At 48.5% G+C, this 26,420-nt stretch overlaps 1 protein-coding gene across 2 annotated transcripts in view; it reads left to right on the top strand.

The window, feature by feature from the left end:
• The window catches only part of ADORA2A (adenosine A2a receptor), a 37,232-nt gene that overhangs the window by 1,186 nt on the left and 9,626 nt on the right, over nt 1-26,420 (top strand). The window contains exons 2-3 of one of the 2 annotated variants that reach the window (XM_034791320.1): nt 17,111-17,292; nt 23,557-24,487. In XM_034791320.1, coding sequence (XP_034647211.1) covers nt 24,138-24,487 — 350 coding nt within the window. In that variant the 5' untranslated portion in view covers nt 17,111-17,292; nt 23,557-24,137. The remainder of the gene's footprint in view (nt 1-17,110; nt 17,293-23,556; nt 24,488-26,420) is intronic. The other variant, XM_034791319.1, reaches the window with a different exon arrangement.

Here is a 26,420-nt window from a genome sequence, read left to right as displayed (position 1 = left end):
CACCCCCCCCCCTTCTCCCCCCCCCCCCCCCCCCCCCCCCCCCCCCCCCCCCCCCTTCCCCCCCCCCCCCCCCCCCCCCCCCCGCCTAGAGAACAATCGAAGCTGCTCCTCCCGCTCAAAAAATATTCTGGACTCTGGCACATCCTGGTAGGAGTGTCCCGAAAACCAAATCTGGCCCCTGGATCCTGCCAGATCCACCCAAGTTTTAGTCCTTTCCTTCTCAAGTCCAGGTCATGAATAGAGCAGCAGAAACAGTCTAGACTCGGATGCTTCCCGGTGCGTAAGTGCCTCAAAAACTCTGGCACTTGGATCCAGCTGGATTGGTATTTTTTTGGCCCCAGACTCAAACCGAGCTATATGTCAGAGGCTGGGATTTTCTGGTCAAGTAGTAGCGGCACCTTGTTTGTTTTAACAATACAACTTGGGAGCCTGGAGGCAAAAATGCAAACTCCAGCAGAGTCCAGGTGCTGAATGTGTCTGTGATGCTGTTGTGCAGGGACGTAGTGAGGTTTGGGATTTTGCGGTGGAAATGGAGTAGCTGCACTTCTTGTCTATTTAGCTGGTTTAAGTTTTGGGTTTGGGATAAAAAGCTCGCTGTCTCCAGAAAGACCCTAGTGCCAAACGCAATCGCTTTTCAGTGGGGCTGTCAGTTTGTAACAAGATCTGGTGAACTAGGATCTGCTGAGTTTTTTTTCTTCTGTATTAAGATCAGTAGAATTTGGGGGATTGGGGTTGAAAATTGGCCAGACCCAATAGGATCTAGGAGCTAGTTATGTATTTTCCCAGTTCTGTTGGGCTGAGATGCAGCCAGATCCTGATTTTTCCTGAGAAATAGGACAGCTAGATTTGTCTTCTGCTTAGACCGTACAAGGTGGGCTTGTGGACCAAAGCCTGCCAAGATCCAACTGCCAGACCCAGGATTTTGTGCAACTTAAGGCACTAGAATGGATTCAAGTTGGGAACTGTCTGACGGGGTAGGAGCAGCTGCCCTTGTTCTCAGTTCATGCCATGGAATTTGGGGGCAGAGGGTGGAAGTTGGACAGACTCAGGAGGTTCCATGCACTGGATCTGAGGTTTTGCCGCACTCATGTGCCAGCACCAGAATCCACACTCTTGTGGTGAAGTAGGAGTACCTCGGCTTCTCTATATGGGTGTTGGAATTGGGGCCAAAATTTGGCTAGTTCCAGCAGGATCCTGGTAGATCCAGCTTTTACTTTCATCCCTCTGAGGGATACTGGTAGAGTTCGCGTGCTGGCTTCAGAGATGGCATGGGTGTTGAATCTGAATCTCTCCCTGTTCCCTTTGGGGTGTTAGTAATACAGTCAGGCATGCCCTTCCATTGACAGCCTTTGAACATTGCGGGAAAGGCAAACAACTGTCCACTCCCCCTTTTCACCTAAATCCCCAACTGCAAGACTGGGACAATTCTTTGTCATCAGAATTCCTAGATGTCCACAACTTTTGATTCCCTCCCCCCCGGATTTCTCTTGAGTTTGGAGTCTAAGATCTTCATCCCCTTTGTTCCCCCAGCCCTCTCACTGCCACCCACTGCTCAAACTCTCAGCTTTTGTTCCCCCCTCATCCTCAGACTTCTAGTCCTTAATTTTGTTCCCCTCAAACCCAGCACTGCTGGTGACTCCTTGAATGTACATGCTCTTAGTCAACTGGAAACAGTGGTTTCCCCAGGAGTATCAGATACCAGTAAACGTGCAGATAGCATTTAACGCTGGTGAGTTTCAGTTGTTTAACTTTGAAATCAAGAGATGTGACTAAATAAACAATGTAACCAGAAATAAATGAGGTGGTTCATTTTTCCTTGGTGATATTTATAGTAGGCTCAATGCTGTCCAGCATTTCAACAACATCTTCAACTGCTGAAAGTAGAGAGCGCTGAGCTTCGGTACATGGAAATGTTGTTAGTGAAGCTGTCACAAGAGGTGGCCAGTAACTCAGCAAGTGGGAGAGGATCATGACTGGGGTGAGATCCAAGTTATGGTGGTTCTGAATGGACCATACTTCATGCTTTCTGAATCATCTGAAGTTATCAGCAAAAGGGCCACAGCTTCCTCTGTTCATCCCTCCTGGTCTGGTGTAAGGAAAAGAGGGTGTTTATAATGGGCATCCAAGGTGCTGGATGGTGGAGGGTGTGATTCCAAGGCACTGAGAAGCCAGGAGATGGGTGGGATTCCTTCAGCCCATCCTTTCTGTTAGGAGAAAGACCCCATCAGCGGCAGTGAAACACAGGCTGTGGCACATGCAGAGGCTGATCTCGTGCAAGATGCCTTTCAAATATCACACTATAAAGCACTATAGTTTCTCTAATGCTGGTTTTGAGCACTGTGTGGTACAAACACTGGTCTAAGCCACGAGTGCAATGCGCCTCTGTCTTATTACCAACCTAAAACCACCATGATTTTAAAGAGGCTGCTTGACAGAGTCTTTCTGGTGTGTCTGTATGTGGCACAAAGAGAAAACAGAAGGGGTTAACTTTAAAAGGTTAGCGTGAGTCATTTGGGTAAATAGTAGTTAAGGCAACTTTTATTAACTATTTAAACCAAAATTATTGTTCCAAGCAGATGGTCATCAATTAGGTAACTCTGTCTTTGAGCGTATTTGTTTTCAGGCTTTTAAGTCCCAGCCTTGTGGTAACTGAAGAACTGTAGTAATTGACAAATTCAACTTCCTGTATGCAATAGAGACATGCAGTTATACAGAGGGCACGGTCCTCTCTGTTTTGCCTTTAAAATGGAAAACTACAAGATCAGAGTGTCACAGCCGCCTACAAAAAGATTAGGTAGAATGACAAGCAGGGATATGGGAAATCCTCAAATTGGATTAGATTTGTGGAAGAATTCACTTATATTTAATCTGTTAAAAAAACAGTACAAATGTGATTAAATATTCAAAGTATATGAATAATATGAAAATAAAAGAGAACCTTTCTGATGTGGCAAGTAGCTCAAACTGTAAATTAACAATCACAGTTTGTAACCCCCCCAAAATTTATATATAAAAAACAATGGCTACTTGCGTGCACACAGGTGTATAGAAAATAAAAAACTACGTATGCCAAGCAGGATGAGTTCATGGAAAGCAGGTGGGCAGTCTTTCATCCCTTTCGGTGGGATGGACTTGTAATATACATATAAATATCAAGCCCCCAATTCCAAGAAAAGATGAAGGGAACATACCTTCCTGCTTTTGATGAAAGGCATTAGAACCCTGCAGCATAGGTACTGGGGTGCTGCAGTACCCCAGGGCTTGAAAAGTAATAACTGTGACAAAGTTCCTCCTCTATCTTGGTGGGTCCTGCGCTTATTGGCGGATTTTCTTGCCTCAGAGATTCACCATGTGGGTTGGGGAACAGCCCAGAGACCTTCCCCTCTGGAAGAACCCACAGTCCAGGTCAATTGGGAGGTTAGGGGGGTTCCAACCCAGGGCCCTGTGGACTACTGCTGTCTATAGTGCCTCCTGTAACAGCTGCATGACAGCTACAACTCCCTGGGCTACTTCCCCATGGCCTCCTCCAAACACTTCCTTATTCTCACCACAGGACCTACCTCCAGGTGTCTGATAACGCTTGTGCTCCTCAGTCCTCCAGCAGCACACCCTCACTCTCAGCTCCTTGCACCTCTTGCTCCCAGCTCCTCACACATGCACCACAAACTGAAGTGAGCTCCTTTTTAAAACCCAGGTGCCCTGATTAGCCTGCCTTAATTGATTCTAGCAGCTTCTTCTTAATTGGCTCCAGGTGTCCCAATTAGCCTGCCTGCCTTAACTGGTTCTAGCAGGTTCCTGATTACTCTAGTGCAGCCCCTGCTCTGGTCACTCAGGGAACAGAAAACTACTCATCCAGTGACCAGTATATTTGCCCTCTACCAGACTCCTGTACCCCACTGGTCTGGGTCTGTCACACAACCTAAATATATGGCTTCCATCTTCAGCACCCCATTATAAAAATTGTTCCAGCACTTCTGCCCTGCAGGAGATTTCTGGACTGTATCAAACTGTCAGAATGTGGGGGAAGGGAAGTATAGATCCAAAATGAGTGTTTTTGCCAAAACTTCTGTATTTGCATCTTTTGTTGCTGATATTGTAATAGTTTTCCATAACAGCCACTGCTTGCTCCCACATTTTAATATAATCAGCTTTTAACAACTTTTCTTCGTATTGTTTAGTCTAATCTCTTGTAATGAGGTTCAGGTTGAGCCCTATGATTAAATCCTGATAAAAACAAGCAGAGAAAAAATGCAGCCAAATATGAGAGCTTTGGGGAGAGTTTTGTTTTGGATTTTCACCCTCTCCAACCCACTGACAGCCTCCGGAAGAACCCATTAGTTTTGTGCAGTCCAAGAATCTTTGCTGTTGGGCCTAGCGTCTTTTTCATCCGTTTTTATGGGGTCGGGAACAGAAATAGAAGAGGAATAGAAGAGACAACTGTAGAACTGCTCGATCACTTATAACAAGTTCAACCTATGGACTTGGAAAATCTGAGTGAACAATAAGGGTTGTGACTGATGACTCCATAGAAGATAACCTGATGAGCAATAGACAGCATGAATTCTATAAAAAAAAAAAAATGATAAAGACACCCTGGCAGCGCACTCTGATATGATTACAAATTTAGGAGACGAGGGAATTTGGTGGACGTGATATTTAATAAAGGCCTTTTATAGTCACATGGGAATTGAAAAGTTAAAAAATATTTGTTTAGATAAACATACTGGGATGAGAGAGGCTGCTGAGCCACAAACAGAATGATCTCGAGAATTTAGCGAAACGGGCAAACAGAATTGTGATTTAATTATGTTATTATAAAGACTGACTTGGGAACTACTCTCACTAGGCAAAAGACTGAGGGCTTGGCTACACTTACGAGTTAGAGCACATTAAAGGAGCCCCGGGCGCACTAGCTCACTCCCCGTCCACACTGGCAAGACACGTAGAGCGCTCTGACTCCGCGGCTACAGCACTGCTGGTACTCCACCTCGGCAAGAAGAATAACGTTTGCTGCGCCTTGGCTACAACGCCCACGCATCAGTGTGGACGACGTGTTGCATTAGTGCGCTCTGATCAGCCTCCGGAAATGTCCCATAATCCCCTTAAGTCAAGTGGCCACTCTTGTCATTGTTTTGAATCACTGTAGGAATGGGGATATGCCCTTTGAAAGCTCCCTTTCTGACAGCCGGCTGCTTTTCTGCTCTGAGACAAAACAACCGTTAGTGTGGAATGCTGTGTGTGAGAGAGAGAGGCGGGGCGGGGGGAGGTCTGCTGCTGTCTGAAATTACAAGACAGCATGCTGACATGCTCTCAGCCCCCCAAAAACCCACTCCCCCTCCCCCACATACACACAACACATTCCCTGTCACACTCTACTCCACCCCACCCCATTTGAAAAGTACGTTGCAGTCACTTGCATGCTGAGATAGCTGCCCATAATGCACCGCTCCCAGTGCCGCTGCAAGTGCCGCAAATGTGGCCACGCCAGTGTGCTTGAAGCTGACAGTGTGGACAGACTGCCATGCTTTTCCCTACTGCACTCTACGAAGGCTGGTTTAACTCAAAGCACTCTACATCTGCAAGTGTAGCCATGCCCTAGGGCTCGGATTTAGGAAAGGATTTAAAGTCACTTTAAGCATGTTCTTAAGTGTTGGGCTGAATATAGATGCTTTCCTCATGGCCTTATCTGGGAACCTGTTGGTTGGTTAGAGAGCAGGAATATAGAAAATGGCCTAGGGATGATGAGACTGTTGCACAAAACATGAACATTCTGCTGCGAAGTTCACTAGGAGTGGCAGATGTAAAACAATGAAGAAACCATGCTTTGAATTCGGTGACTAGGGTTGGGACACCTACTATTAATAAAGACAAATCCATTGACAAATTAGAAAGGTATTCCCAATCCAAAAGGGAATAACTAAAATGCTACAAGTACTGGAGGGTGAGGTGTGAAGAGTAACTCAATTGATTTTATTCATCTTAGTCAAGCGTAGGGTGGGACATTGTAACAGTTGTAAAACATTTGAACGGTAGTAAGATAAAGGCCAGGGTGAAGTACTTAATTTGTGCCAAGGCTTGGCCGTTCCTAGCCCCGGCACCTCTGGGATTGGCCGTTCCTAGCCCCGGCACCTCTGGGATTGGCCGTTCCTAGCCCTGGCACCTCTGGGATTGGCACATCAGTTATGAAAGTAAAAGAAATTGCTTGAGCTTCAGCACCTCTTTCATTACAAACAGGCTCACAACGGGGGGGGGGGCGCAAAGGGGCAATTGCCCGGGCTGCAGGGTGCCTAGGCGTGCGAGACCGCTTCGGGCCCTGCACTTTGGGGCACCCCACAGGCCGGCGTGGGCAGTCACGGAAGTAACACATTCGTCACTTCCGCCGCCCCCCCGCCCCCCCCAGGGATGGCCCTGGCCCTGGGGCTCAGAATTTCTGTCGGCAGGCCTGATTACAAATTAAGCACTGCCAGGGAGGAATGATTCCAGGTGTTGCAGGATGATGTAACAAACCCTGAAACATGAAGAGAACATTTTGTTTAGAGTTGTTTAGGGAACATTTTACTAACAATGAAATTGAGACAATGGAACAATTTGCTGTGAGCGAGACCCAATCACTAGGGAGGTTCAAGCATGGACTGGATAGTGGAGGTGAAGATCAAGCTCCTACTAGTGCAAAGGCTTGAACTAGCCAGTTAGAGGAACAGGGTGGGGGGGTCTCAGAGAAATGTGGTGATGTGGGAAATGACTTGCTGGGCTGTTTCCTGCAAGGGGCTGAGTGCACTCCACACTCTGTATCTCCTAGTAAGCGCTCTCTGTACTTTGCAGGATCAGGCTTGTTCTATCTGCCAACTTGTTGCTAGACTCTAAAGCTGAATTAGCAGAGTCCGGCATTCAGTGCCTGCGTTTGCTGTGTCCATACCCGGCATGTTATCCCAGCCAAGCCTCCCTGGGACCCTCAGGAACCTTAGGTAGCAAGCTGTTCCAACTGGGAGCGCAACGAGGCAGCAGGAACTGTGCTAAGCTGGGGGTCATCCTTTGCATATCTTACTGGGCCAGTGCCTCACCCATTCAAGTGAATAAGGCAGAAAAGGTGAGCAGGGTGCAGTGTGATTCAGCCTTGGTCTGTTTTCTTGCCCTTTGGGAGTGGCAAGGTTTGCCATGTTCTCACACTTGGGACAGTAACACAGCCCTTGATCTCTTGCCTCAGCCCGTGTTGGAGCCTCCCAATCTGTCCCCCTTCTCCTGGGCTGTGACATTACCATGCCCTCCTTCTAGGGTGACCAGACACAGGGCCATCCTTACCCATACGCAAAGTATGCAGCTGCGTAGGGCACCAGGAAATTTGGGGCACCAAATTTCCTGGTGCCCTGCACAGCAGCGTGCTGCTCCAGCCCCTGCTCCGGTTCTTCCCCAGGTCCCTGCCCTGCTCTGCTCCAGCCCTGCCCCCACCCCTGCTCCGCCCCTTTCCCGTCCCGGCTCCCCTGAGGCCTGCAGCAGGGCTGGGCCTGCACTCACTGGCGGCGGGAAGTGCAGCGGCCTGGCCTCAGCTGCGCTGCCAGTGAGTGCTGGTGGGTGGTTCCCCCCTGTCCCCCAAGCCAGCCCCGCCCTGCCCCACTCCACGGAGGCCTGGCCTCCCCCCCCCCCCAGCGGAGGGGTTGCGGAGGGCCCCAGAATAGCTAGAGACGGCCCTGACCAGATAGCAAGTGTGAAAAATCGGGACAGGGGGCTGGGGGTAATAGGTACCTATATAAGAAAAAGCCCCAAATATCGGGACTGTGTCTATAAAATCAGGACATCTGGTCACCCTACTTCCTTCCTTTTCTCTCACCCCTTTTTTTCAGTAACTGTTGGCATAATGAAGGGTCCAAGTGTTTCCAAAGTGAAGTGTCTAGTATCTGGGTAGAACCGGTATTGCAGTGGTACCACAGGAGTAGAGCTGGGATGAAATCAGGTTGCCCATTCATTCCATTTTGTAATTCATCTCTCATTTGCATGTATCCCCAGATGTTGGGTTGTGAGGAGGTGAGAATTTGTAGATGTTTATTCTTTTCTTGTCATTACCAGAACCACTGACCTTCTGGGAGGGGAATGCTCAGGCCTCTGGGACTTATTTGGGAACCTCTCATAACTGGCTGTTGACATTTTCAGAAAACTGAGTGTTAAGTAAGTCCAGATACAAATCAGTCCCTGAGGCTGAAGAGTCGTGGGAAGTGGGTTAATAAAACGTATATTGCATGGTAATAAAAGCTTCATTTTCACTCTGGGATCAGTGCACTCGAGCACATTGGGAGGAATTCTGAAACTTTCAGCAGGAAACGTTCCCCTTAATAAAAGGTCACCAAGAGGTGTTTGATTCTGTAACGCGATCCACAGGAGCGATGCAGGCATCTTAAATTGCTGCGAGAGTTTTAATGTTCATATGTGTCTAGTCCATACAGCAATCTCCATATTCTACAGTGCTCTAGAAAATCATATTGCCAGACAGCAGCTAGAGGGCATTTTATCAGCCTGACTTTGGCAGTGACCAGTATGGTTATAGTTGTATGCAGTGCGGGGGCTTTAGAAAGTAAACCCATTCATTTTGAATGTGTTAAAGACCTATAGTCTAAATTTTTAAAAATGACCAGTGATGTTGGGTTTCTAGTTTGACACCCCTTAAAAGCACCTGATTTGCAGAACTGCTGAGTATCCCCCTCCTGAAAATCAGGCCACTTTAAGCTGTCAAGTTGGGCACCCAAAGACAAAGGTGCCCCAAATCACTAGTCACTTAAAAAGCCCAGATTAGTCCTGTCTTTACAGAACCAGATGGGGCTCATTTGGACACGTAACAGAAGTTCTTCTTCGAGTGATTGCTCATGTGTATTCCACAATAGGTGTGTGTGCTCGCCACGTGCACTGGGGCCGGAAGTTTTTCCCCTAGCAGTACCCGTAGGGGAGTGCCCAGCAACCAGTGGCGCCTCCATGGCGCAGTATAAGGGGAGCTGCACGCTCCCTCCACCCTCAGTTCCTTCTTGCTGCCAGTGAAGGTGCTTCGCAACTGCTCGCTCCAGTTTGCTGTAGGTCGTCCCCAAAACTGCTTGTTCGTTCAGTGTATGGTACCTGTAGTTAGTTAGTTGTTTAGTTTAGCTAGAGCGCCCGGGCCGGGGCATGCCCCGTGCCCCGGGTTTTAAGTCGTGTGACACTTGTAGGCAATCTATGCCACTGAGTAATCCATAGGCAGATTGTTTACGCTGTTTGGGGGAACTCATCTCAGCAATCGCTGCAAGATTTGCAAGTCGTTTAAGCTTCAGACCAAGAAAGAAAGGGACATTAGGCTCTGGGCTATCCTGATGGAGTCGGCACTGACCCCGGCTCCGGCACGCCACTCCGAGTCGGCACCGGGCACCGCGGTGTCGGTGCACGGCAACCCTCCAGCGCCAACGACTGGTCGGCACCGCTCCCTGTCCACGGGACACATCAAGAAGGCTAGGAAGAGGCCTTCCTCAATCCCCACCGGCCTCTGGGCCTCTGACTCAAGTCGAGCGGAGTAGTCCGGCCCATTCAGAGCAGGCCTCCCTGGATGTTCGGGTGCCCTTCACACCGGAGGCCCTGCAGGTGGCCCAGGATGTTATGCCCATGCCGGTACTAGGAGCACCGCCGATGTCGGCCCCACAGTCGCCCCTGGTTCGGTACTGGTCTCAGTCGAGGGAATGTTCCCGATGCCATTTGCTGCCCAGCGACTGTTCAGGGCAAAGTCCACGTGGATTGCCCTCGATGTCCTCCACCAGGCTGTCTGGTTGGGTTCCATCTGAGCGAGACTCTCGGCACCGCTCTGCCTTGAGGAGCGAACGCCAACGGGACTGAGGCAGACATCGCCAAAGGTCCTTGTCTCAGAGGGGCTATCGCAGCCGGTCATGGCAAGAACGTGGATGTCATTCCCGATCAGCGTCCCACTCCAGGACCCTGCCACGGCACCGCCTCCGCAGCCCCGGGCATCAATCACCAGCGTCTTGCTGTTGCAGGTCCGCCTGCCGGAGCCGATTGTTACCGATGGTACCGGTCCTCCACGTCGGGATTGCAGTCCCGTGGTCAGTATCACTCCCAGCGCCAGCGCTCCTCCCGGTCCAGGGACAGCAGTGGGTCGTATGTCAGCCTGGCCTCCCTTTGTAGTCGTCCATCTATGGGCCAAGCCAGCCAGGCTGAACAGCTGGCTCCTCCAGTGCCACAGCAGGTGTAGTGGCACCGGGCCCCGTGGCCAGCCCAATGGTACCAGTGGGCACCGTGACCTCTGATACAGACCCCGGTGGGGGCTCGCTCGGTGGTCGGAGCCTCAGAAGGACCATCAGCCTCCCTCTCCAGACCTCCGAGGAAGGAGTCGGTGGGACGTACATCCTCGGCACCGTGCCCCGAGACGGACCAGGTGGTGGACCCTCCGGTGTCAGTGGACACCCAAAGTACCGCGCTGACCTCCTCACCCTCCCCAGATGAGGCGATTACGGCCCCTCCTCCCTCTGTCCCGCAGGAGGACTTTAGGGCCCACCAAGAAATCTTAAAAAGGGTGACATCAAGCCTCCATCTCCAAGCAGAGGAGTTGGAGGAGCCCTCGGACTCCCTGTTTAACGTGCTGTCCTCCTTGGCACCAGGGAGGGTGGCCTTGCCTCTCCATGAAGGGGTGGCAAAAATTTCAAATGCCCTGTGGCAAACCCCGGCCTCATTGTCCCCCATCTCTAAGAGAGTGGAACGTAAGTATTTTGTACCTGCCAAGGGGCATGAATACTTATACACCCACCCTGCTCCTAACTTCCTGGTGGTCAAGTCAGTCAACCCCAGGGAACGGTAGGGCCAGCCAGCCCCCACCCCTAAAAATAAAGATTCAAGGAGGCTGGAATCTTTTGGAAGAAAAATGTATTCGTCCTCGAGCTTCCAGTTACGGGTGGCGAACCACCAGGCTCTCCTGGGCCAGTATGAATTCAATCTGTGGGGCTCTCTGCCCAAGTTCGAGGACTCCCTTCAGGAGTGTGACAGGAAGGAGTTCAAAGCGCTGGTGGAGGGGGGTACAGCGGCTGCCAGGGCAACCCTGCAGGCAGCTTCGGATGCAGCGGGCACGGTCGCGCGGTCCATGGCCTCCGCGGTGTCCATGAAAAAGACATTGTGACTCTTGCTCTCTGGGCTGTCAAGCGAGGCGCAGACCTCCCTGCAGGACCTCCTGTTTGACGGCAAAGCTCTGTTTGCGAAACAAATGGATACAAAGCTGCATGGCCTGAAAGACTCCAGCACGACTCTCCAGACTCTGGGTCTCTATGTTCCGGCTCCGGCTAAACCTAAGTTCAAGCCGCAGCAGACTCCCGCTCAGGCCACCCAGTCAAAATATGAGACCGCTTATAAGAAGTTGCGGGTCTATAAGAGGCGCCTGCAGAGGCAGTCTCGGCCTGCCCCCCAGGCCTGGGTCCTCCAAGGGCAAGCAAGTGGGGAAAAGGCGGTTTTGACGGGACGCCGGGGGGCGCCCTGCCAGTTCTCATCAGGGATCCACCCTCAATAAAGCTTCCCTTCTCCAATCGGTTGTGTGCTTTCCTCCCGGAGTGGTTGCGGCTGCCCTCGGACCAAGGGGTCCTCAACACCATCTCCTGGGGCTACACCGTCCAGTTTATTTCCTTCCTGCCCAACCACCCCCCCGCCCCCATCCCTCCTGGGGGACCCCTTGCACAAGGCTCTGTGCGAGCAGGAGGTGGGGCAGGAGGGAGGTGGGGACTGGCCAATTCTTTAATGGGTTAGATCACATCTTCCCATATGTTAGGCTCCCTGTCCCACAATGGGACCTAAATCTGGTGTTGGCCCGTCTCATGGGGGCCCCATTTGAGCAGCTAGCCACGTGCTCCTGGTCACACCTCTCATGGAAGGTAGCCTTCCTGGTTGCGATCACGTCGGCTAGGCAGGTCTCGGAGCTCAGGGCCCTGACCTCCGAGCCCCCGTACACAGTGCTTCATAAAGATAAGGTCCAGCTCCACCCACACCCTTCATTCCTCCCGAAGGTGGTCTCCGCCTATCACATGGGTCAGGACATTTTTCCATGCGTCCAGTGAGGAGCGCCGCCTACGCACGCTGGATGTGAGACAGGCTCTGGCTTTCTACCTGGAGCGGACTAAACTGTTTAGAAAATCCTCGCAACTGTTCATCGCCTCAGCTGAGCGCATGAAAGGTCAGCTGATCTCCACTCAGTGGCTCTCCAACTGGATCACCTTGTGCATCCGTACTTGTTATGACCTGACGGGAATCCCTCCGCCACCAATTGTGAGGGCACACTTGACTCGGGCGCAGGCCTCGTCGGCTGCCTTTTTGGCCCATGTCGCCATTCAGGACATTTGTAGGGCTTCCAAATGGTCTTCAGTTCACACATTCACCTCGCACTATGCGATCATCTCCCAGACCAGGGATGATGCTGGGTTCGGCAGGGCTGTGCTCCGTCCCGAGAATTTGTGAACTCCTACCCACCTCCAACAGATACAGCTTGGACTCACCTATTGTGGAATACACATGAGCAATCACTCGAAGAAGAAAAGTCAGTTACCTTTTCTGTAACTGATGTTCTTCGAGATGTGTTGCCCATGTCTATTCCACATCCCACCCTCCTTCCCCTCTGAGTCGGAGTTGTCTGGCAAGAAGGAACTGAGGGTGGGGGGAGTGTGCAGCGCCCCTTATACCGCATCATGGAGGTCGCTGGGGCACTCCCCTATGGGTACTGCTAGGGGAAAAACTTCTGGCACCGGTGCACGTGGCGAGCACACACACCTATTGTGGAATAGACATGAGCAACACATCTGGAAGAACACCAGTTACGGAAAAGGTAACTGTCTTTTTCAGCTGCCTGTCTAGCTGGGGTCCAAGGTAACTACCGCAGGTCGAGAGGGAAGATTGAGGGGAAACTTGGGAAAGGTTATGTAACTGTACAAAGATGGAACCACTCTGGGGGTGGCTGGGCAGTACCAACTTTTAATGGATGGTTGCAGTTGTTAGAAGATGAGGTAAAATTGCATCCTTTGGGTCTATGGACTGAGGCGGTCTTAATGGGATTGTCCCTTTGCTATAGTTCATTTTGTTGTCTGTTTCTCCCTAACTACCCTGAGAAGGGGCAGATACTTAATCCTCCTGAGGGGACCAGTGACTTCTCCCGTGCATTCATACTACAGCCTTACTGTATAATTTGTGTTTGGCTTCCCCTTCCATTTACAGGGGTTGGTACAACCAAGGTGGGCTCAACACTTCTGAATTCAATCTTCTCCAGAGTTTTAGGGTGTCTGGTCCTGGGGGTGTTGGTTTGGACCCATCTCCATTGTAAACCTCCTTGTACTTGAGAGCCCACTTAGAAATCTGTTTTAGGAATATCTTCTCACTTCCTATTTGCTGACAATAAGGACTGGGCTTGGGTCACGTATTTGAGAAATGGATGGGAATTTATTTAAATCAAGGGTTGGAGACTTTTAAAAAAAAATAGTCTTTATTGTAAGCAAGAAAAATATTTAGAGGAGCAAAGGACCATTCTCTGGAAGTCACTGTTAGAAGGAATCCGTGCTTGCTGACCTCTTTGCCTTTCCACTTCCTTTAGACAAACATTTTAGCTCATAAACAATTAACAAGAAATTTGTGCTAATAAAAAATTGTATAAAGTGATTTGTGAAGGGGCAAGCTAGCCAGGAAAACATGGTGCTTCCAAACTTTTGAAGTCATATGTAATTAGCAATACATGCTCTCCCCAAAGTGCAGTATCAGTGTCTACTGGCTGAGCAGATCCAAAGGAGGGAGTTAGTAAACATAGCAGAACGTAATACATAAGCAGGCATGATTTTACCAAAGAGCATGGAGACCCAGGGAAAGAAGGGACATTTTTGTTAGATCCCTGAATGCACAGGCTGAGCACTGTCACTTTGGAGTTAGTAAAGAACACTTGAGATTTTGTAGTAGTTTGATTTTTTTCTAAAAGTGTTGTTCAAATTCCCATCTCAGCTCTCTCTAGAAAAGATGGTGTAGCTGGCTCAGCAGACTGTGCTAGTGAAAATGTGTTGTCCAGCAAGAAACTAATAGAATTGTGGTGCAAGTAGCAGAAGAATAAATTCCCAGCGGGAGAATAGAAGCATCATTTAAAAAAAAAAAAAAAAACTCTTAATTGCACTGAGTTCATGGGGTAGAAATGTTACAGGTGTAACAAGGGATAACTCCGGAGGGATTATGCATATTAAAGAAATGTAAGAGAAAAAGACACTGGAAGCAAAAAACCTAGGGTGATAGTACAAACAGTGGTGAATGATGCCTACTTCCTGGGAGTCATGTCCAAAGCTAACATTCATGGGCAGGCTTGGGCTTCTAATCTTCAATAGTGTTACATTTACACATTGATCCCAGGGCAGAGTGAAACCAGTTTATAAAGAGACTTTGACGGAGATGCTCCCTAAGTTGGAGCAGCCCAGAGTATTGCTCAGTAGCCTAGCTGTGTCAACTGAAAGCCCACCCTCACTCTACAAGGCCCAAGGAGAGTGGGTTTGACACACATTAATTGAGCCAGCACCAGTAACCTCCTAGACCAAACTACAGTCATTGAGATGGGTCTGGTGGAACACACAGAGGAAGCAGGTACGGTGTTCAGCCAGAATGTCCACTTTAAAGATAACAGGGTGGATGTGATGAGAGGGGCCAAGCTCCATGTACTCAGTCTAGCCTGAAAGGTGCCAGTCCCCATTTCCCAACTGAAGGAAGAGCAGGACAAATCAAGGAGAATGGTGCAATAGGGCATGTTACTGACCTAGCAAAGTAGTGTGCCCGTCATGGGTAGGAGGAGGGCACATCCAAGTCTGCATAGACCTAAAAAAGCTCAGTGAAGAAGTAAGGGGGGAAAGGTGTATTCTCCCCACAATGGAAGAAACAATCTCAGTTTAGCTGGTGCAACAGGATCTTCCGCACTGGATTCTGACATGTTCCTTTCCACCCTGACTGTGCCAAGCAGAGAACTTTCATAGCCATCTGAAGGATATCGCTCTATTGCCATGCCAGAAGCTTTCCAAAGGAGGAAAATGAGTGAGATTCTGCAAGGCTGGAGGGCATTCTTCATGGATGACACTTCAGGTACAGAAGGACATAATGATGAGATGAGCTCGGAGAGCAAGTGGACTAAAATTAAACTGAGAAAAAGTATGTGGGTGGGTAGATGAATAGTATGGCAGACCCCACTCTGAATTATATATACCCTGAGCATTCTAAAAAGAGAGGAGGGGACAGCCACAGAGAGGTCAATTCCATCACCTGAAAATACACTGGAACAGAAGTGTTTCAACAATATGGCACTTTTTTTTTTTTTGAGCAAATTCCTACAGTGCTCCAGAAAGGCCTGGTTCTTCATGAATTACTTAAAACCCGGTCTTTTCCTTTGCTCCTTAAGTACTCCTGAGTGGAGCCATAACTGTCTGCAACTGGTGTACTGGGTGTAATAGGAAAAGAGGAGTCTGACCAACAGAACTGGCATTGAGTCCAATCAACAGCCATGCACCTTCCCACAAGAGACCACACGTTCTTCTGACCACCGTTGGAGATAACTTGTTAGTGATCAGGGCACTTTCTCTAAACCAGTCTTCTCTTTCTGTGTTTTCATTAGGATTCTCTTCAGCATCTTTCTTACGCTTGTGTGCAACAATCTAGCCACTCGCTTTTTTTTAATTGACACTATATGAATATTAATATTTTGTCTACTCTTGACCCAAGGGCTCAGTCCAGGATCTTCATGTTACTGAGCAGGACAGTGCGGCGTTCCTGCTGTCTACTGCAGTTATTGAGACTCGGCTAAAGTGGACACCAAGGAGCCTTTTTCTTTGCGTTTGTTTTTTAACCTAGCTTTGGTGCGATCGGTTGCCTGCTGTGTCCCTCCTGTACCTTTACTGGCACTGGTTGGTTTGGTGCACATTACAGTTGGAGGAGTCGTGGGGGAAGTTTCTTCTTCTTTGTTTTTGTTTAATGTTTACAGTATCCACTTAGAAAATAATGGTCAGGTGTTTTCCATTCCAACCCCTCTTCCAGTGCAGCAGTAAAAATTGATCCACTTCTAGCTCTTGGAGGTTGGGGCACCAAGCCCAAGACAAGGTTTCAGATTAACCGTTCTTGTTGGCTGGTCCATCCAGAGCCGATGCTAGGCATAAGCAGACTAAACAATTGCTTAGGGCCCTAAGTAGCTCAAGGGGACCGCCATTAATTATAGGTATGTGTTGGGGGTCCCAAAAATATTTCTGCTGAAGGCCCCCAATGGGCTACCACTAGCACCAGGTCCATCCTGCATCATGGGCTTTGCTTTCAGGTTGGTACCTGAGATGGTATATCCCCCCCACCTGCCTTAAATTGTGATTTTCACTTTAGAGGTAAGTAGAGCAGAGAGACCCTGGAGGGTTTTTGCCTTCCTCTCCAGCATGGGGCACAGGTCACTTGCAGGTTTGAACTAGTGTCAGTGGTGGATTCTCTGTAACTTGAAGACTTTAAAACATTATTTGAGAACTTCAGCAACTCAGCCAGAGGTTCTGGGTCTATTACAGGAATGGGTGGGTGAGGTTCTGTGGCCTGCCATGTGCAGGAGGTCAGACTAGATGATCATGATGGTCCCTTCTGGCTTTAGAGTCTATGAATCTATAAATAGAGGAGGGAGGAACAGTATATAGGCCAGTGGGGCAGGGCTTAATTATTATTTTATTAGTTATGGATAGTTGCTAAAGTTATTGATAGTAAATGAAGTCAGGATGGGCTGGGGTTGGGTGCAGCACAACCTTCTAAAGAGGGGGGTGTCTCTTTGCCCCCGTCAACCAGGTAGAACAGAGGAGTTGGGTTGGAATGCAGGGACAGGCTGCCATTGCCCTGGGGGAGAGCAGAATGGACTGGCTCGGTCTTAGAAATGGCTGAAACCATCTTTGTTCCGAATACAAAGTGAAACAATGGAGGGTTTGGTGGAGCCCTTAAATGAACTTGGTTGTTCAGCTTGGGGTTTCTACATTGCTTCATTGAAGAAGGACTTCATTCATCGATGAGATAGTAGCCTGGGCATGTGTGCTTCATACTGCCAAGCCTCAGGAAACCCAAGTTGGAGTCTAAATCTTAGTCTCCTCTTCCCCAGGTTGCAGAGACAGTCTGCGCAGGCCCCGGCCATGGGAGTGCCACACACTACTCCTCATCTGGCTGAATATGGGACAGCATTGATGGGTTCACAAGAGTGTCTTATCTACACTTTTCTCAGCCAGAAGGATGATGACTTAAAAGATTTTTGGGATAAAAAGAACGCGGAAAAGTTCTCTCCAGGTCTGTAACAGGGATGTTGACTATCCCCTGTGGGGGGGTCAGGATTTATATAAGCGCACATACTGTGTGTAGATAGATAGCTCAATCTTTGTTATACTTGTCTAGGACTACATTTTCAAGGAGACCAAGCACCCTTGCTCCAGTTGAAGGTTATGGGAGCTGCAGGTGCTCAGAGCACCTGAAAATCAGGCTCGTAACATGCTGTGGTATTCTTGCCTGCTTTGTTTTATTTTCATCCTTCGTTAATGACGAAAAGTCACAAGGGAAACAGTCTATTGTTAATATTTAATTTCCTCTTATTACTGGAAGCAGATGACTAAAAGATCAATTAAAAATATAACCAATAAAAAGCCAATAAGGAAACCAGAAGAGCCACATCCTGCTAAGATAGAGCAACTCTTCCTCCTGCCTGCGCATCCCAGCCACCTCTTCATCCGTTAGCCAGGATGTAGAGAAACCGGTTCTCAACCACGCCCCGGCCATTGCAGCGTGACATGAGGTAGATGGGGAACTTGTGAAACAATTGTAAATAAGGCATCTAAAACCTTGGTATCTAAGTGCAGGAAACAAACTGGCGAGCAGCATTTAAAAGCAATTCACAAGGAACAAAACCCAGATTTTTCAGTACATTTGTTGCCTAAAATGTTTCTCAGCTATAGGTAAAGAATGGACAATGGTTAATTTGTGTGATAGATGATCCTCTAAATATATGGCATGAGGCAATGTGTCTTCGACATTTCAATAGATTTTAAAGATATGGAAACTTCCCCTAAGTTAAAGCATCTTCAAAGGGAGGAGAATGTTCCCAAGTGGCTAAAAGTTTCCTTTCTGAGTTCCGAAAGCAGGAAACATATGGCTTATTAACAGCACCAACCTGCTGGCTCAATTTCAGGGTTAGGGTAGTTGGGAATAATACCCTGTACAAGACCTAGGTTTTGCCCTTAGGAAACTAGGCACCTGGGACTGTGTAATTTCCCAGAGATACACTAGGAGGCACTGTGCTGGGGAGGAGGTGGCGTGGGGCCAGCTCAAGATTGTTGTCTGTGGAGTGAGTCCCAATTATGGTTGTCTCTTTCTTGGTAGGGACACCACCTCTTCCCTTCCATGTTACCTTGACATGACCCACTTTCCCTAGTACTGATTTTCGCTGGTCTGGAACCGGCCGGGAAAACCCATTCTGGTCCTGAGACCCGGCTGGAGTGGGGAAGGACCAGTCAGAATCCAGAATGGCTCCAGGCAAGGAGGTGGGATCGATAGTGCTGTGAGGAGGCTGGGGTGTGATGGGCCCTCAGCCTATCAACACGGGCTTGGGGACTAAAGGAACAATAAGGGGCTGAGAGAGGTTCTTGGCTTTGTTTTTTCTTCCACCTCAATCCACGCAGTGTTTGGTCACAATAGCTCCGGCTTCTGCATGTTAGAAATTCGCATGATTCCCTGATGCATCACACTGCTAGGGAGGTTCCCCTGTGCTGAAATTCATTGCAGCATGTACCTTTACCTGGCCATTTCATGCACTGCCTCTAGCTGCTTGGCCCTGCACTCTGGCTACAAAGGCAATGGATTTGAAGATTTTTGGCTCCCAGGGAGGGGTCACATTCTGATGGCTGGAGGATCAGACACTGTCCGAGAAATCCGGCACCCTGTGGGATATTGCTAATGCCCCTGAGATTGGCTACCAAATTAAAAATTGTGAATATGGTCAAACCTGTTACTCCACAGCTGGAAATAAAATGTTCATCGAATAAGGAGGCTGGGTCGTGAGAAGAACAAGTCCACTCATCACCAGCATGATGATGCATAATGCAGGCATGTGTATCCAAAAGCAAGAGGTCTAAACTGAGCCTCAAGGGGGCAATGGCAGGAAAGGAATTTGTCTGCGGAATGTTTGAATCAACACTATCTGAGCATTCGCTCCAGATAAAAACCCCCAGCAGCTCAGGAGACTGCAATGGCACTACCTCAATCCAAAGTCAATTGGAAGAACTCAAAACAAAAGCTTGTTCTGCCTCCAGATGTGAACAGTTTCATTGGAACATGCTGTTCAGATTCTTTATTCAGTTTTCAAGAGACAGATTCTCATTGGGGCTGAAATCGGAGCTAGAACAGAGTGTTCCAAGTCATGAAAAATGAACCAGGGAGCAGCTTGGGGGGTTTGTGAGCGGCAAGAAAGGTTTATTTAATAATGGGAGAAAGGCAGAACATAGCCCAGGGTAACAAGGAGGGATTAATCCAATTAACAGAACAAGACATGAGTTTGAGAAGCAATATTAATTGTCGCTGTCCAGCAGGCTGCATGGTACCGGTTATTTTTCCCAATTCACAAGAAGTTCACAATGTTGATCCCTTGAGGACCTAACTGAAATGTTAAATATCCCACCCCCAATACCTTCGTAAGTAAAGCAGTGAGTAAATTAATCTCATCAGTGCTGGCTGCTGGACTGTTGTCATACATGGAATATATGCTCCTCAGAGAAATCAGTACCCGCAAAATATATGTCTTCCCCTTTATGTCTATATTTTCATTCCTGCTCAGTAAAGTCTAGCAATATGAACTGAACAAACTGGGGCCTGGTTTGCAAACTAATTTTGGAACTAAAGCAAGCTTCAAATATTTCTGCTGTCAAAGAGTCTGGCTGCCGGCGGGCTGAAGGTAAATCCTGCCCCATCACATGGAAAATGAAGGAGATGGGAAATGAATCAGTATATGGCACTTGCACCTCAGAGCCCATTGTACCCAGTGAGCTTGTGGCAGTCATGATGCTGGAATGTTGTAAATTCAAACACTGTATCTAATGCCAGTTGCTACCTACCACAGAAACATTGGTGCTGAAGGAGATGCAATGCTGGCATGTCATGGCTGGAATGTTTGCTCACCTCCAGTCATTTGTCTTCTGAGATATATCAACTCTACCCAGGTCTAATGCTTTCCATCCCATGAAAAAGCAGAGTGTAGCAGAATATAAGAACCAGTTGTCCTCCTTCTGAACAGAACACTGAGGTGAACAGAGAAGATTATGATGGAAAAATAAGACTGCAACGTGCAAACAGAACCAGAGAACTAGGCATGAGCCAAATTCAAAGCCTCCAGAGACTAATTTATAAAAAGGAAATCAGTCAGTGATGCAACTGGGTGAAGTAGAATGTACAAGCACTCTCGTGACATAAGACAATTAAAGACAGTCATTAAATTTAAAATTACAGCATCTTTTTCCAAGAGGATGTGCTCAACTGCAGAAAATTCCATCTCTCCCTGCATGGATTTGAACTAGGGGGGACTTATCTGGAATGATGAGCATCAGGGAAATCCAATAAAACCTTGCTATCTATCTCCTGCCTAATCTGATTAAAGATAGCCATGTTGGACAAAGATTAGCTGGTGAAGTGGTCAAGTTAAATAAAGCACAATTAGGATTAAGATGGGTTCATCAGCCTACACAAGGAAGTGATGATTTGGGAAAAGATATCCCATTGATCCTGTTTCCCCTTCTGTAAAATGGGAATGTTAGTGACCTCCTTTGTAAAGTGCTTTGAGTTCTACTGATGTAATGCGCTATGTAAGAGGTAAATGGCAGTTTTATTGTCTCTGCATCCTGTTTAACTTGATTACTTCAAAGGCTAGTTCTTTTCCAGCACCGCTGTTTTTATAGCTGTCGTAGCTTGATGTGATAGATCTTTTCTTTTTAAAGTTGGCTTTTTTATGGGTCAAAGGTTTTGGCTGAGATACTCCATATGCAGTTGTTAAATTTCACTAAGTGTTTATTTAGCAGAGAGTTGGTACTTAAGTTTGAGTTTCATTAATTTTATGTGTCTGGCGATATGAATGTAAGTTAGGAAGCCTCACATCGTTTGTAAAAAAAGGCCTACAAAGCTCAACGGATTAGTCATACTCAGGATTTGTGTTTTGCATTCTTGGAGAGATGTGAACTAATTTGATGTCCCCTTCCCCACTTCAAAGCCCTCATTTGTGAGCTCTAGCTGGGACCGTTCAAGTCAAATGACTAACCTTTTCATAGCATGGGACTTCCAATAGACACACACATCATAACTCTTGGAGCAATTTTTTCCTATCCCTAAAGTTGCCACTCGTTTCCCCATTTTTCTTCTATTCTTTTTCACTCTGTCATCTCTGCTTCTCTTTCTCTGTCTCCTGTCATCTCACTTTTCTGCCCTTTTCCCTGCATCTCTGTCTCTTTCTTTCTGCTCATCTGCTGTTAACTCTATTACCCGGGGCTGGATTTCAGGATAGAATGCATTTTGGCAAGTGGGCCCTTCAGTGTGTTTCAGGCAGGATTTGAAATGGATAATTAATGACATTTGGAGAGGTAAAACAGGGCTATACTTTTAACTTTATTGACATACGGTGGAGAGAAGAGCTTTTGGAGGGACTGGATAGAGAAAGATAATAGAGACTGTCCCTCCTCAAGGTACTATTGGTAAAACGGAAGATCCTTATCTGCCCCTTACCGGCTACATTGCAAGTTCATTTCCCCTATTGACTTCCCCAAAATATACATATAAAACAAAAGGGGATATCAGGAGTTGATGAAAAGGAACAGTTTTAGCACTTCTAAATCCAAAAGAACCACTCCCTCTCCTTTCAAACACAGCATTAGCAATAGGGATCTAAACCAATGAAAGGTGCAAGATTCGCTTATCTCCCTGAGATGAGATGTGAATCACAAGTTCATTGCATTTTCACTATCTTTACTCCTTTATTTTATTTTGAGAAATTCTGTTTCCGACGTCAGATCAGTCTATCTTTTGTGAAGATGTGAAAACCGACTGTTCAGGGTCATCTGTTGTTATAGCACCAAAACATTCATTTTGGGAGGCTTATCTGCATTTCTGAAACTGAACCCGGTGGTGATTTAGCAACTGACACCAAGGCCCCTTTCTTTCCCATCCCTACTTGTGTTCGTTTGTCATAACTGTACTCTTCCCTTAAACAAAGGACAAAACACCGGCAATCTTTTGCAGTAAATGAGGCTTAAAACTCACTACAGAGGAGCCAAAGCATGGCATCCTGTAGTCACTTGTGATGGACTGCGAAGGACCAGAGCCTTAAACTAAGCTCAGCAAGCGTCATTCTTGATCGTGACACTTTGGAGTTTCTGTCTGGGTGCAAATGTGTGTATGTCTCTGCACAAGAGAGGGTGTGATGGGAGCGGCGGTAAGTGCTGTGCATGTATCTGACTCGTGCGGACAGTGTGGGTGTGTCCAGGAATACAAGTTCATGTGTTTGTGTGTATGGCATTAAGAGCTTCTCCGTGCATGGGAATGTGTGTTCTTGGGGCCCCGCTTGCCGCTTTTTGCAGGGGTGGGTGGGTGTAATACTATGTGAGCATCTGTGCATGTACCTTTGTGCAGGGGGAGTGTGTGTATACCCATGATTGTATGTCTGCATAAGTATGTGTGTATCACTGGTTGTGTGGCCATCATTCTGATACTGACCTCCTTTGTAAAGTGCTTTGAGACCTATGAATGAAAAACGCTATAGCAGAGCTAGGAATTACATGTTTGCTTATAGTGTCAGGGATTGTGTGCGTAGGCAAGGGTGTGAGTCTGTGAGAGGATGGGAGTCTGCACTGTGCGTGGGTCCTTGGAGCAGTGTGTGTGTCTGTCTCTTCTGGGTAGGAAAGTACTGAAGGATGTTACACTCTGAGTTCTCTGGGGAGTATTTCTTGTGTTGTCAGTCGTGTTTTGGAATTTCCCCTGCACTCCAAGGAAATGTCAGAACTGCTACCTATGCAAACAATGTAAGCATCCTTACATTAGACTGAGTAGTTTGTATGTGATCACGTGGTGTTATTCCTGTGCAAGTGCATGCAGCATTTATGTAATCATAAAGTACACGCGTGTGTTAGCGCAGGTAACACGTCATGTATGTGTGATAGCCTGGAGGCAGGTGCATGTGTGTAAAAGTCTCCACCTTTTTCCGATCCAGGCAGAAAGCTGTCTAAGGCATAATTCGCTGGGCTCTCATGTTTCATGGCAAACTATCAAGCAGCTGCTGAATTGTCAGCTCCGTTGGTAGCCTCAGAAACAAAACAGCCCTTGTGTTTCGCATCATCGCTGTGCAATATTGACTTCAACCAGGCAGCTTTGGAGGGGGACAAAATATCAGCTTTTTTTGCCTGTGATGTTCATGTTTGTCTGTTTTATTACTAACATCACTTGGATGTGTCACTTGAATGAGATTTTGCTTTTCCCATCTCGTCACTGGAGCTGATTACTTAGCATGGTTATTTTTGTTGTGTTTTTTAGGGAAACAAGTGGAGAATTTGGATGTTTGCAACAGCTGACGAGAAGATTCCCTGAGTCCTAGAGCGTTCAGCAAAAGGGAAAAAGGGAGAAGATGATGATGTTCCTGAGAGGTGGCAGGAAATAGTGAAGAGAACTGTGATTGTCAACAGGAAACCCAAGATCCTCACCACACATGACTATACCAGGCAGTACATTTCAAACACTCAACATCTGCAGGGCTTTCTGATCTGGAGGGTGAAGGTTCGTCTACATGAGGTTTTTCCTGGGATCGTATCTGTCTGAACTCAGTGGACCACAAATGTGCTTCTGCATTATGGTGAACCCACTGAGAATCTGCAAGGTTTATCCTATCTGCTAAAGCTGGCAAACCCTATACTCCGTCTGTCTGTGCCCTCTGTAGTAGACAGCTAAATCAGCTGAAGGGAAAAGGGGGCAAGATAAGCCTCCGGCCAACAGCTGGCAGCTGAGTACCCTTCAGAACCCAGACCATTTTGAGGTGCCTCGGTGGCTGTTTGCAGCACTGCAGATATGGACACTGAGCTTCTCTGGCACCTTCTTGCATTGGCCTGGTCAACCTCACCATGCTAGTATATGGGAATGAAAACTTCCTCTCGGATGTAATTTACATCATCCTGGAACTGGTCATTGCAGTGCTGGCCATCTTGGGGAATGTCCTGGTCTGCTGGGCAGTCTATCTGAACAGCAACCTGCAAAACGTCACCAACTACTTTGTGGTGTCCCTGGCTGCAGCCGACATTGCCGTGGGCGTGCTGGCGATCCCCTTTGCCATCACCATCAGTACTGGCTTCTGTGCCTTCTTCTATGGCTGCCTCTTCATCGCCTGCTTCGTCCTGGTTTTGACTCAGAGTTCCATCTTCAGTCTCCTGGCTATTGCTATTGACAGAATCATTGCTATCCGGATACCCCTCAGGTAAGCCCAGAGTGGGTGGGACCTGGAGTGGGGGGGGGAGGGGGAAGCGCAGATGGAATGGGCATCTCTAGAGTGTCCTACGTGCTATAATCAAGGAGGAAGAGAGAGTTAAAGGGAATGACGCCACTTTCACTGTAATATGAAAATGCTTTTTAGACCTCAAAACTTGCCCCTTCCTGCTGGATTCCCTGGATGTTGCATTTTTATTTCTGGCTCCTCCTTGTCCCACGAAGTATGTGCCCGTGGCATTACCTGGACCCTGCCCAGGAGCTTCCATTCTGCACTGAGACAAATTCCTGACTTAACCGTAATGATTTGTGTTCTGAGTTGGAGCAGACAGTGCCAGACAGATCGCTGTGGGAAAGCTGAGCACTCACTCGGTATCACCCCCCTGTGGACAGCAGGAGCTCTGTCTGGTAGGCAGAGGTTTGCTGTTACAGTGAGATTCTCTAGGGCAGCGTTTCTCAAATGGGCCACATGCAGCCACCATGGGCTTTTCTTGCGGCCACAGCCTCCTGGGCTGTGATTGCGGGGGGTGGAGGGGACCAGCGGCCCCTCCCCCTCTGTGGTGCTCCCGGATGAACAGCCTTGGTGTTGGTTGCTGGGGTTTCCAGCAAGGGTTTGTCAGCCGGTGAGTTCCCCACCTTCCCAGGGGTGGCGGGGGAGGCAGGTTCTGGCCGCAAGGCTTTGGGCTCCGGCCATGGGGCTTCAGGCTCCGGACCCCGATGCCTCCCTCGATCCCCCATCCAGGCTTAATTTGTCTCCAGACTTCCTGGGGCTAGGTAAGTCTTCTGTGAAAAGTGATACTTGTATGTGGTTATGTTGGTTAATATCACTTTTTGCAGTAGAGTTACTAGCTAGCAATAAATAAATTACAATGATTTGGACGTTGTGTATGTGCATATTTGTTTGTTTTTCTTAAAGCTAATTAAGTATTTTAGGAAAAAGTGTGAGAGTGGCCACCAGCAAGAGTTGGTGGCCGCACTCTGAGGCCACCAAATAATTTGTTCTGAGAACCCCTGATCTAGGGCGAGCATGCGGATGGGAATGGGAGGCATTCTCGGGGGCTGTGGGCAGGGCCAGCTCTGGGCTTTTTGCGGCCCAGGGCAAAAAAGCCTCCCCCCCCCCCCCCCCCCCACCGCGCGGCAGGGGAGGGCGCCGAGCCCGGCCGCGGGCCGCTCTCCCCGACCGGCCGGAGCACGGGGGGGAGGGCGGAGAGCCAGGCTGGGGCTCCGCTCTCCCCGGCGGCCAGAGCGCCGGGGGGAGGGCGGTGAGGCCGGCCGGGGCTCTGCTCTCCCCGGTGGCCAGAGCGCTGAGAGGAGGGCGGAGAGCCCGGCCGGGGCTCCGCTCTCCCCGGCGGCCAGAGCGCCGGGGGGAGGGTGGCGAGCCCACTGCGGCTCCGCTTTCCCCGGCGGCCGGAGCCGCCGCACCGCACCTCCCCCTCCAGGTGCCGCCCCAAGCACAAGCTTGGTGGGCTGGTGCCTGGAGCCGGCCCTGGCTGTGGGGGTGCTTTAATCCGACACAGGCTAAGAGGGAGAGTGCAGCTTTTTGTTCAACATGAGCAAGAGGATCCAGCGTCTCTCCCAGAGAAAGCTGTTTGGCAAAGGCTGGGTCCTGTCCCAACTCCATCCCATAAGTGGGCACCTCACACACACCATCCTTTTGGGGAAGAAAAGGACCTTCAAAAATAGAGCTTGCAAACTGAAACAGAGTGGCTGCTGCTCTATGGACAAGCAACCAGATTCACATGGGCCAGGGGGACATTTTACCTTGTGTTTGGGAGCTGCCACCCTATCTGATCATCACAACCCTGCAGATAAATGCTGCCACTTCAGTTCAAACCCTGTATGTTCTGGGTTTATTACAAAGTGGGGAGCTCTGTGGAGCAGTTAACTGACAATGCCTCTGCGTCATTTCTCAGGCATTTAAGACA

The sequence above is a fragment of the Trachemys scripta genome, chromosome 15 (genome assembly GCF_013100865.1).
Source record: "Trachemys scripta elegans isolate TJP31775 chromosome 15, CAS_Tse_1.0, whole genome shotgun sequence".
Classification (NCBI taxonomy): Eukaryota; Metazoa; Chordata; order Testudines; family Emydidae; genus Trachemys; species Trachemys scripta.
This window is presented reverse-complemented; position numbering and strand designations above follow the sequence as displayed.